Raw genomic sequence first — 12,706 nt, 5'->3', positions numbered from 1 at the left:
TTGCATCTTATGTCAAAAGTTTATCGCTGGGCACACACTGCGAACAATCAGAGGAGTGATTCCTCAACCGAACTGTCCTTTTCAGCTTTTACATATTAACTATGTAGATATGCTGCAAGTATGTAGTGGATATAGATAAATGATGGTGGTGTGCCCCTTTTCAAGATGGATTGAAGCAGGTCCATGTACACACCCTGATACCATTTGCGCTGTGAAGTTTTTAGTTCAATAGGTCTTTCCAAGATGGGGAGTATGTGAGGTGCTGAGATCTGACAATGGGCTCCATTTTGTTAATGAAGTATTTCAACAGATTAGCTTATTGCTTAGCATAAAACACAAGTTTTATTCTGTTCATCAGCTGCAAGTGAACAGAATATGTGAGAGACTCAACGGTTGTCTCAAAGAAAGAATCGCTAAACTCAAATTGTCACTAAAGAAGGGATGGCTGTATTGCCTGCCACTTGCATTATAAGCATTTAGAAATAAGCCCAGGTCAGACCACCCCACACCCCATGAGTTAGTAACAGGGAGATGAATGAGAATGCCCCTGTCTCTTCCATCGAGGAGCTGGAGCGATGCCCAGATGACTGCAGAATTGTTAGGAAATGAGTTAAGTACTTATTTGACATGTATGACCGCTAGTATCCCTGTCTTTTCAGATCAACTCAGCGCAAGGGGTGTCTTTCTCACGAGATAGATGAAGACCGTTCAGCAACCAGATGTAAAAAACTATTACCTATGCCCAAAATATTTATTGGATACCCAGTTCTAGTGCGCAACTTCACAAGGAAGGGGCACAAACCCCGTTTTAGTGGTCCCTTTGTAGTTGAGAATATCACTCCCTCAGCAGTAAATGTCTAAGAAAGGAGCACCTGGATACACCTGGGCAACGTGAAGCCGTATGCTGGTGAGACCAAGGCACCCCCACACGTTGATTCGGAAGCAAGACAAGAAGAAGTAGTTCCGCATGTGCAGACTCAATCGATGATGAGGAAGAAATATGCTAAGATTGCTGATTAAATAAATGCAAGTGTGCATTTGGACTGTGGCTCACCTCGGACAGTCTTTATAGATATTTTAGCAGGAGTGCAAAAGTGAACATTCTCGAGACATAGGAATCTTTGAATTGGACTTCAAAAAGTGTTGATGTGCTAGAAAAGCCAGATCTTGACTGAGTATAACGACTATAAAAGAACAGTTCCCTGATTCATTCCTCACTGAGTTTCTCTTTGGTTAGACTCATGGTTCTATCTAATGTCGATGCCCATAGACTACTTATCGCTATCTTTGTTTACATACTTTGTGTCTAATCCTGTTCTTGTTTGGCGTAATACTAACATATGTGTGCTTCTGCAAGATCCTAGGAATCGCCCTGCAATTAGATGATTACTTATGGAGATAATTGAGCAGATTCAGCAGCTACCTGAGCATTTAGCGAGGCTGCTATATTAAAAAGGTTTTTCCTTCCTTACAAGTAGTACACAGGCATGATGTGGACCGTTGAGAATAAAGCAGTTTCAGAAAATGAGCAAACTTAACAACGTGTGGAGAATCGAAAATGGTGGGGAGAGATCTATCGGTGCATAATATATGCGTGCCCAGCATTTACCATTGTTTTTCTGATTTTGCTAGTCCACACTGTCTACTTCATTGGTCCCAAAAAGGTAGGAGTCCCTTTGATTCTTCCCACTCCAATGTCGTATGCAGAATTATCTGTTGCACAGTGACCAAGGCCATGTGTGATTATCCCTACACCAGTGACACATGTGAAGTCACCCATTTCTCTGACAAGTGTTCCTATGAGTGCTCCTATAGGATGGTCCGTTTTTGATATACTCCATGACCCTTATGCACAAGCTCATTTGGCAAGAAGAGACCCAAGAGAAGTGCAAGGGAACATGATTATGTGTTAAATAATTATCTAGACAGTACAGCACATTTGGGGAATAACATGTGGGGTATCAGCACATGAAAGAGGTGGGGAAAAGACCTCTGAGGAGAGTTGTTATGTTTGTGCTCTCCTACCTCATGCTATGGGGAAGTCCAAGATATTCATAGCTATAGAAATAGACGTCCAGACAGCTCATTGCTTGACTCACCTTGCACTCTGCCATATAAGAGGTCAGTTCCAGGTCGAACAGCATCCTTGGTATGGGTGACTGAATGGTCAGCTCCAGAAGAAGATGATTATGTTGAAGATTTGAAGACAGGAGCAAGAGCACACACCAGAGATCATGTGATAAGATACAAACAGTCTGGAATGAAGGGAGCATGAATCAGATGGGAAATAAATAAAAAGCTCAATTGCCAAGGAACGAATGATGAAGAAATACGAAGATGCAAGGAGAGAGGCCAGATGCAAATCTGGGGGACAGTGCTTTCTCCAGATGGATGGGGAAAAGGCATAGTTGTATGCAGAGCTGTGGCAGTAACAGGACATCACAAACCAGTTATAGATTGTGTGGAAAAGGGAGGCGCACCTCTATGGCAGAAGCTTGCAAAATCGCTGACATGGGTTGAGGATAAAGGAGGCCCTGTTGCAGATAGTGCCTCTGGCTAGTGCAGAGCTATGCTTCAGAGACACTGGCACAAGGAAAGTCAGAGAGAATCAGCAGTGCAGTTGAATCTTCAAAGTACCAGGAATGAAGGATGGAACAGTAGTGATAATGGACCACTACTGGGCCTGTGGATCCAGAGAGAACATGGAGCTGCCCAAAAACTGGGGTGGGCTGTGTTCTATAGTGATCGTTCATGTTCCAGCATTGAAGATTCCAAAGAGTGACTTGAATATTGGAGAGTTTCCAGAAGCAGATGCTCACCCGAGGAAGAAGAGAGCAGTTGGATTCCTCAATCGAACAAAGAGGGAGAACGACTTTTCAGATAAATCGATAGAAGCTTTCAATGACATTCCGTACGAACACAGGTTGTTCAGCCATACTTCAGCGATATTCACGACAATCTTTATGGCAGGGGTCCAGACGATGGTGAATGCTAGATGGTTACAGATAACCAGATGGGAGCTCCAGCAGACAATCAGCACTACCATAAAGGGATTTAATGCTATCAAGGAAGAGCTGGGAGCCATAAGATTGATGACTATTCAGAATAGATATTTCCTGGACATGATTACAGCTATGGATGGAGGTGTTTGTGCCAAAATCGGAGAATCAAGTTGTACATTCATACCTTCTCACGATGAAGAGAATGGGACCTTGACAGATGCCATAACAATGCTGACGAAATTACACATCAAGATGGAAGATGAAGTAGAAGATATTGCAGGTGACAGTTGGTTTGCATTAATCTTCTCATGGGTTCCACAATGGATGGCAAACATCTTCAAATTCCTTGGAGCCTGGCTGGTGATGATCATGTTTGGATTCTGTGTGATCAGAATAATAATCACACACTGCAAAAAGACAGCAAAGAAAGCAACGGGAATGAAGATCATGATTGATGTTGAGTCAGGGTTTGGACCGAAAGAGCTGACAGATGAAGAAATTAGAGACTATATAAAGACCAGTAATCATGCACCCGATGGAACGAAGTTCCTGTATCAGAGAAACTACAAGAAGTATGTGGGAAGATGGGTCTACTGCAGCCCGAATGGACAATGTAGTCTTATGAACTGGAGTATTGGTGAACATGTAAAATCAGCAGGATCTCTGAAAGCAGTAATAAAGATATGGACTCCAAAGAAGCACTTCTTCAGATGAGGATGTCTAGATGTGAAGACTATTGGGAGAGTGGTCAATGGAGCAACCAGAGGGGGAGTGTAGAGGAGGAGCCAAGTGCCTCTTCCGGAAGTCCCGCCCACATTTTGCCTATATGTTGGCAGCAGGAAATTGCACAAGCGCAAAGCCAGTAATTGTACCTATACCACGAAAAGTCTTCTAAACTAGGTATCCATTGAGAAAGCCCTACATGATGTATCTGCAGAGAAATTACAGTCTTCTGAAGGAAATTCCGGGAAGAAGTGTGAAGATGAATGAAAGAGAAGACTGGTTACATCACGTGGAGTAGAAAGGATGCACCCAGAAGAGATGCCAAGAAAGAAGGTGAATAGACCTTATAGAATCTGAGGGTGAAGTAAAGAATTGGGCAACATTTCATAAGCAAAATGAAGATTTCACGTGCAGAGAGCCCTGAAGAAAATTCAATGCTGTTTTATAATTGTACAGCTGCAGTAACGCAAGTAGACTCAGTAATCATGAGGCTGGCTATAAGTAGTGAATAGACTGCAGGAGATGCTGCCAATATATTTATATATATATATATATATAACGTGATCAAGCGCTCAGTGTAGCGCGAAACGCGTTGTGTCTGCAGGTCACGCACCATGGCGTCCTGCTCTTGTCTGTGTTCATGTTGCTGCTCGCCATGTTGTATATTTTTGTACAACTTTTTTAAACATTAAAGAACATCTGTATTTATTACACGGCGGTTTCTTTTGTCCATTTTTCTTGGAGTTTGCTACCTGCTTTTGGCCTGCGGGAGTGTGGTTCGCCTTTTCCTCTTTCTCTTTGGATATATATATATATATATATATATATATATATGTATAGAATCTGGATGTTCCATGACGCATTTTAGCAAACTTGGACCACGTGAGCAGAAGGGCTGAAAGTGTGCAACAGTAGAATAAATCAGCTGACGGTGAAGGAAGATTCGAGAAGGCTTGGCTGGCCGAGTGTCAAGAGTTGGGGCCGCCAAGAACCTGGTTATATAATGAACGTGAGAAGTAAGATGGGCTCCTGTAGAGGTGTAATTGAAAAACACTAGAAGTGCCAGGTTTTGTTCATTTAATAGTATTAAATGCAATGAAGGAGCTCAAAACATGGTCTCCTGTCACATGGTCAGATGAAAATAGATTTTGGGCAAGCTACACGAGATCAGAAGATAAGGCCATGATCACACTCCCTTTTATTCTAAGGCACAGTGCCCCTTTGCAAGGCTAAGTTCAAATAATTACTTGAATGGCAGACAGCAGCGGCGATGATGGATGTTGGGCTAATTGGGTGGGGAGGCATGACCAAGCCAACCCACCAACACCTCAGGTACCAGCTTGCGTGCTGCTAGCGAGTGGAATATTCCAAAAGGGTGCCAACCAATTGTAGAGGGCCACGTAGCAAAGAGTCCTATAGTTTGAGAAGCCAATAAAACATTGTGTATTAGTATGACACGGAAGATGACTTGCACTAGGGGTGGGCATAGCTGTGCACCTGATCTTAGAGACCCAATCACAATCCAGTCCCCCATAGAAAGTATACTTAGATGTTCCTTTTAAGCCTATCACATCCCCTAGTAGGTTTTCTTATTTTGCCATGTATAATGACATCACTCATGACGAATTATTGTTATACATATGTGTTTCTTATGGGAATCATTGAGAGACTTATGACTGTACAGAGTCTGGTGATGCCTGCTGCACTCCCTGTTTTAGACAATTGCAATTAAAACGGTTGCGTTTTGCCAATTTCCTGAGTCGGTCTGATTATTGATGTATGAGTAAGATCTGCATCCCCATCCATCTCAGATACTGTTACCTCGTCTTAAAGGGCCTACGGGTTCACTAATTTTATTAAAGTTGTTATTTTTATATAATCTTCGTTGGTCATTCTTTTATTTTGGTTTCACTATACTATTGTTACTTGTGTTGCATCCCTCCTGGAGAGTGTAGCCTGCTCTCGGCACATGTTACCAAAAGGCGAATGAGATATACCCGTCGGACTGTGCTTGTTTCACCTTTATGATTGGGATCACAGCTTTTTTAGTAGTTGTGTGGGGGTGAGTATGCACTTTAGGCACTAATGGTTCCCTCCTCGCCTGCCCTTACTGCTTAATCAGTCAAAATACAAGACTGCATTCAACGTTAGAATCAAAGGCAGTCATATCTTGATTTTTTGCACAATGTATCTGAACATAGTCTCAATGAATGACCTGAGGTCCAGTGCCCTTTGTCAGCTATGACAGTAAGGTTAGCAAACCTGAAATGCTTATGAGCCTTTGATATTTTGATGAAACTAGGGTGGCAAAGAAGACCCAGGACGCAATTAGATATCCGTAGGCCCCACGCCAGAACCCAGTCTAGTGGGGGCCTCAAAATGGATGGAGACAGTGATAGTGATAATTGTTCCAACCTTTCTTCCAAAACAGAGGGTAGTGTGGTTTCCCAGAGCTTCTGTTAAGTTTTGAACTTCAGTTGGGTCCCAGGTCTCAGCATGTCTGAGGGTAGTCTCACTGGGGTGGAGCTGGTTAAGAGAAAGCTTCTTCAAGAGGAAATGAGGAGGAGTCTAGCGGATCAGAGCCAAAGACATGGGGGCAGAAACAGAAGCATCAAGTGATGCTGTGCAAGCTAGAACATGAGGAACAGAGGGAGTCCTGATATGGGTGTCCAGTCATTTGGTCGAATTAAAACTGGTCGAGTGACATTTGGTCGGCGCAATTTGGTCGAAAACCAAATGGTCGATTTTTTTTTTAATTATATATTTATTTTTCGGGTTTTCGTTTTTTAAAAAAAGGGTTTTTTAGAAAAAAAAAGGGGGTTCGGGGGGAACCCCCCCCCCAAAAAAAGAAAAGGAGTGAAAATAAAAAAAATACAAAAATTCGACCATTTGGTTTTCGACCAAATTGGTTCGACCATTTGTCTGGTCGACCAATTTTTTTCGACCAAATGTCTGGTAACCCCTGATATGATATGATATGGCATTTATAACGCACCTATACACAAGCCTAAAGGCTGCTAGTGGGAATGGACACGTTTCCAGTGGCTGTACCTAAGAAAAACCAAGGCACCGCATCCTAAAGGATACATTCCAGCTCCATGGGGTGAGGAATTACATCTTTGTCTTGTTCAAAGTATTGGATTTAGCCTTCCAGCTCAAACAGAGGGGAGAATGATTGGCAGCTCCTACAATGATTCAGCCTTAATGGGCTGTCAGCTTACATCAGCAGTGTTGTCATTATTCAGTTGATTCTCGAGTAATGGCACATTTATTCTGAAATGAAGGCTGCCACTCTCAGGGAGTTCTGCAGGATTCCAGAGCAATACCTTAGGGCTCTAGAAAGCTCACAAAAATGGGGAATCAAACCATTGAGTAGTTTATTAATTTTACATTTAGCATCTGAATGGATGGCTCAATGGTAACAAAGATGACACATTTGAAAGAACGATTCATTTGACTTCATGTGAGCATGTCCTAAGGAATTGTGAGGCTGGGCTACAACAGAACCTAGTGGACATCTACGCCTACCCTAGGGGGCCCACTATGGCTGCTGATAGGTATGCGAGTACCTACCGCATCCAGAAAAAGGTTCAATCCAGCACACCCAAAGCAGAAGAAGTGGTGCCTGATAGTAGTAAACATAAGGAGGGCCAGGACAATGGTATAGCCCTTCTTCCGAGAAAGGCTCCCAAAAACATGAACGTAAATCCAAGTCACGTGACACGTCAGCTTCCACAGACAAGCAAATTGATCCTACCCCTAACACTGGGGCATCCACACCTTCAACATCCAAATTATGTTTTCTGTGTGGGGACTTGACACATAGGAAGGAACATCCGACCTACTAGGGTTAACCCAAACGTGCCATTGTGACTGCTATGCTCATGTTAGAGGTTATAGTAGGTGTGGGAATCTTAGCTGAGGAAGTCCCACTAAGCCACAGAATAGCCTAATGTTCCCTAGACACTCTGAGTGGGGACGGTACTGGGTCACCAGAGAAAGCCCCAGTTCTCGCCAATACTCAGATAATTGTGGATCATGTAGTCATAAATAAGGAAAAACTCCTGCCTTGTGTGACACGGATGCTAGTGTCACATCTGTCAGACGACAATTAATGCAACCTGGGTAGTACAAAGACAGCCTCGATTGCTATGCCCGAAGGATAAATGACCACAGCCAATGCCCTTTGGCAATAGAGAGCTTAGTTTGAGGTGGACAACCTCCATGCAAATAGTTAATTCTAGTGGGTTGTCTATTAGTTAATGACCTTGTTGATCCTTATATAGTTGCAGCAGTCACTAGAGAGAGAGAGTTTTGCAAGCTTCAAGGGAGGAAGTGATTGAGGTCCTAGACCCTCAGGCTTTTTCTGCTGGAGAGTCTCACCGGTAGCTCCCAGTCCCGACCTAAAACCGTGGCTACTGATGTGCCTAATGTGGTAGCACAGGATTCGCTGACCTCAGGGTTGCCTACTCGTGTTGAAAAGTGACCTGAGTTGGGGTAGAGGGAGGCTTCTGAACTGAAAGGCCTGCCAGAACTGAGCAAATTGGAGGCCAAAGTCAGGTTGACATCTGCAAAAACCAAAGGGACTGTCCCACTGTGGCGTGTCTGCAGAAACAGTCAGGGGAGCAGGAGCAAGGCGAGAGCCTTAGCATATTCCAAACTAGGGAATGCACAAAGCATACTGCAGAACAATCTACGGTAGCATTTTGTCTATATAAGGAGGCGGAGGTCCCCTTGGATGATTTATCTTTGGGGTGATGGGCCCTCTCTTGGTTGATTAATCGTTGGCCTTCCAGATAAAACTGATTCATCTGAAACTCTGTTCCGAAAACCTCTGCCAACAAAGTGAAAAGAGAAGGTTCCAAGGAAGAGGAAAGCTCTTCTCCCTTCCCACCTGAGGGGCACATTTGGGGTGAAACTGCTTGGGCCAAGGACTCTCTGTTATCTGTGCACTGGAGCAAGGATCCTGCAAGACAAGCTTTCTGGAGTGGAAGTGTGGAAACAAAAGGACTCACCTTGTTACTGAAGACCATGGATCTGGCCTCCCAGCAATTCATAAGCAGGTCACAACCCTGTTTACTGGCATGAGTCTATCTTTGTGTCAGTTTATGCTTGACACACTTTGAGCCACTACAGGACTTGCAGTGCTGCTTTTGGCGCATTAAGAATTTGGAACAGTTTAGCTGCTTCTTTGAGCTGTCTCAACACTGGCTCGACCCAGCGAAGCGCATTGTTGCTGTGTCCCAGTTTAAAGCGTGGATGCACCCGACAACGCATTCGGAGCAAAGACTCTACTCGACCCATTGAAAGCCATCGACTAGAATGCCAACCCAGCTGCTTGGAAGCATCGTCTCAGTCGGTCTCTAACACTAACTTGATCTAAAGAAAGACTCGTTTTAAAACCACCTTTAGCCACTACTCATCTCTGTACTCCTGCAGATGGGTAGTAATTGTCACAGCTATAGGTCCCAGAAACAACTTTCCCTAGTAAAATATTTCATTTTTTTCCCGTACTACTTATATTAATAGACGTTTTTTGTTTTTCATTTGGTCAATGAATTATCTATTTGGTTACCCCCATGCAAAATGTTGTTTTAGGTGTTTGGTTTTTCTATACGGGTGTCCTGCTTGGCATTACTCTCGGTATAACAGCTGCCTGAGCACGGAGGGAGGCAGGAAAGCTCTTCGCGCGTAGGCCCATGGAGGGCAGTGGGCACTCCCTTTCTGCCTCTATAAATATCTCTGACGTCCCCTTCGGCGCGGCTGCTGCTGAGGCCACGGCATTTATGAAAACACCACGTGACCCACTCTCTTCTTCCCCCTCCCCGCGCGCCTTTTTTTTTTTTTATAGCTATGACCTCAACCCACAGTCCCTTGCGCTGTTTGCAGGTTTACAAGCGCCGTTGCCGAGACGACCAGAGGGGCGGCGCTGAGTCGCCCCCCCCCCATGCAAATGAGGGCGAGGACCGGCGCACGTCATTGCGGGCCAATGAGGAGGCGGAGAAGTGACTTCATGGGATTTGGGGAGGGTAGAAATAGGCCGCGGCGACGGTCGGGAGAGGTTTTTTCTGTGTGGTGTCTGGCTGAAGCAGTGGAGTGCCGCCTCGTCCTACATGTTCCTGGGTCTGGGACCCTCCTCATTGTAAGACGGGACACACGCCCCACCGTGAACGAGCACGAGCCCACGAAGAAGACGTGACCGCCCTAAAAAACTGTCAACTCCTCAGTCACGGAAGTTTCGCTCAGCCTTCCTGTCAGAAGCGGAAACAAAGCGCGACTAAGCGGCCTGGGCGCGGTGGAAAGTGAGAAAGTAGAGTGGAGGGCCCTAGGACCTGCACGCGCTTAATAATGGACGGCTCCCTCCTCAGAAACTGACAGCGCAGTACCTTCAGGGGAGGTCGAGACTTGCGCAACGCAGACTTTCATCAGCCATTCCGGAGGGGAGAGCAAGGCGCCCGAGAAAGAAAGAAAGAAGTTGCTAAAGAGGAAGAGCTCGTCTATGAGAAATCTATGGGGATTCTCATCAGCCTGTCACTTTCTGGAAGGGCCCCGAAGGCTGCGGGGAAAAAGTAACTTTTCACAAGGGGAAGTGGACATTACAGCGGTGGGAATCGTTTCCCCATTCATTCCGCGCAAGCGACGTCTCTATTGACGGTAGAGAAAGGAAAAAAAGAAGGCGAGACCCAGGGGAGCCCCCTCCCTCCAGCCCCACCCTCCCCTCCGGGGGATGATGGAAACACCCTTCTACCATGATGATGTGTTGAACCTGCACTTTGGACACAGCAGCTCGGCGCTCCTCCCCCACCACCAGCACTTTGGAGGCGGCAACATGATGAAGAAGGACCTGACCCTCAACCTGACCGACCAGGTGGTGGCGGCGGCGGCGCTCAAGCACCACCAGGACGGGCTGCTCACCTCGCCCGACATGGGCCTACTAAAGCTGGCCTCGCCGGAGCTGGAGCGCCTCATCATCCAGTCCAACGGCATGGTGACCACCACCCCGACCAGCAGCCAGTTCCTGTACCCCAAGGCGGCGAGCGACGAGCAGGAGTTTGCCGAGGGCTTCGTGAAGGCGCTGGAGGACTTGCACAAGCAGAACCAACTCGGCGGGGGTGGCTCGGTTGGGGGGCAGGTGGGTGGCACAGTGGCCTCTGTCACCCTTCACCAGCCTCCACCGCTTCAGCAGCAACAGCAGGAGGCGCCCATCTATGCCAATCTCAGCACTTACCCCAACCTGGGCACCACTGTGAACTACAGCACCGAGACGGTGCCCTACCCTCCCCCGCCCAGCCTGGGGGGACCCCCTCTCCCCCACCACCACCCGCGGCTGCAAGCCCTGAAGGACGAGCCGCAGATCGTCCCCGACCTGCCCAGCTTCGGGGACAGCCCCCCGCTCTCCCCCATTGACATGGACACGCAGGAGCGCATCAAGGCGGAGCGCAAGCGTCTGCGCAACCGCATCGCAGCCTCCAAGTGCCGGAAGAGGAAGCTGGAGCGCATCTCACGGCTGGAGGAGAAGGTCAAGAGCCTCAAGAACCAGAACACTGAGCTGGCCTCCACCGCCAACCTGCTGCGCGAGCAAGTGGCCCAGCTCAAGCAGAAGGTCATGAGCCACGTGAACAGTGGCTGCCAGTTGCTGCCACACCAAGTCCAGGCGTACTGAGGGGGGGTGGGCTGTGAGCAACGAGACTGTGTGCAATAGAACCCCCCCACTGCGAATGGGGCCATCGTACCTGGATGCATCACTGGGAAGAGCCTCCCAGGAGGCTGGATAGGGAATAGCGTTGGGCAGAACCTTAAGATCCCACACCCGTGTTCCCACTTTCTCATGCAGCTCATTGTCTTGTACGTTGAAAAGTAAAAAAAAAAACAATCCTGAAACCATCTATAACCAAAGTTGTTTTTCTGGAAGGACAAACCCTTCGGCTGGGATTGCCTTGAATTACTTAAGGATTATCATTTGTATGTTGCAAAACCTTTTTATAAGCAGTATCTTTAAGAAAGATGAAACAGTGCGAGGTCTTGTTTCACTCCAGAAGAAGTCAACGTAGGTGCACCTCTTGGCATCCGTGTACAAAGGACCCAGATGCAATGCCTTAAGTCAAAAGTATTAGACTGCTCTATAAAGAAATGGCCCAACCCCCGCTACATGCTTCGTCCAGAGACCCTCTCATTCTGAATGCATTTCAAGGTGTCTGTATTGTGTGTGTGTGTGTGAGATGGGGGCGGGCGAGAGCTGCAATAGCCAAAGCAAAACAATTTGACCCGTAACGAGCGCTAAACCTGACGCATTGTCGTGACAAATTTGGCATGGCTCGTCTTCACGTCCCTGCCAAGTGCATGAAAAATTCCGATTGCATACTGCCTTAAATGTTTACAAGCTTTTAACTGAAAAAGAGGGAAAACGAGAGCAAGTGTTTAATTCTCTGGAGACTTTCCCGTTTCTGTGCTAGTGTTTTACGTTTGCTCAGCGGAACGTAAGTTTTTAAAGAAAAATGTAAATGTGATATTTTACAGAACTTCGAGCTAAAACATGTTTGTTTTTTGAAGTGTACGTTTTGCTATATTTATGTTATACTGGGAACAATGTTTTGAACCATTTGTTATACTACACATTCCAGTATATAATGCTAAAATAATTTTCTGTAAAATAAAGTATTGTTACTGTACAGCACAATGGTAATGTTTCTGCATCATAGGCTTGCATTAGTCATTGATTTGACCCTAAAGAATCCCTTCAGCGCCACCTAGAGGCCTGGATGCCATTTCTAATTTACCGTACATATTCGTATGTTCTAAATTTCCATTGTTATATTCAGGCATGTAAGGGGCACACTGCCGGAAGAAGTTTGCAACCTTAAATCGAGTAGATGTGATCGGCACATACTATTTTATAATGCGTTTTAGCGGTTCGCCACCTACCAGCTGTATGGATTAACTGTTTGGCCATGCAGACAAGCTGAGAAGCACATAAAGAGCAC

At 46.0% G+C, this 12,706-nt stretch overlaps 1 protein-coding gene across 1 annotated transcript; it reads left to right on the top strand.

Moving 5' to 3' along the window:
- Nucleotides 1-9,761: 9,761 nt before the first annotated feature.
- Nucleotides 9,762-12,402, top strand: JUND (JunD proto-oncogene, AP-1 transcription factor subunit). Its single transcript, XM_069649266.1, has one exon. It carries the CDS (start codon nucleotides 10,453-10,455, stop codon nucleotides 11,386-11,388), a length of 936 nt encoding a protein of 311 aa, XP_069505367.1. The 5' UTR covers nucleotides 9,762-10,452; the 3' UTR covers nucleotides 11,389-12,402.
- Nucleotides 12,403-12,706: the final 304 nt, after the last annotated feature.

Source organism: Ambystoma mexicanum, chromosome 1p, assembly GCF_040938575.1.
Source record: "Ambystoma mexicanum isolate Mex_15411 chromosome 1p, UKY_AmexF1_1, whole genome shotgun sequence".
NCBI classification, from domain to species: domain Eukaryota; kingdom Metazoa; phylum Chordata; class Amphibia; order Caudata; family Ambystomatidae; genus Ambystoma; species Ambystoma mexicanum.
The sequence above is the reverse complement of the archived record's forward strand: the minus strand, read 5'-3'. Positions and strand labels throughout refer to the sequence as shown.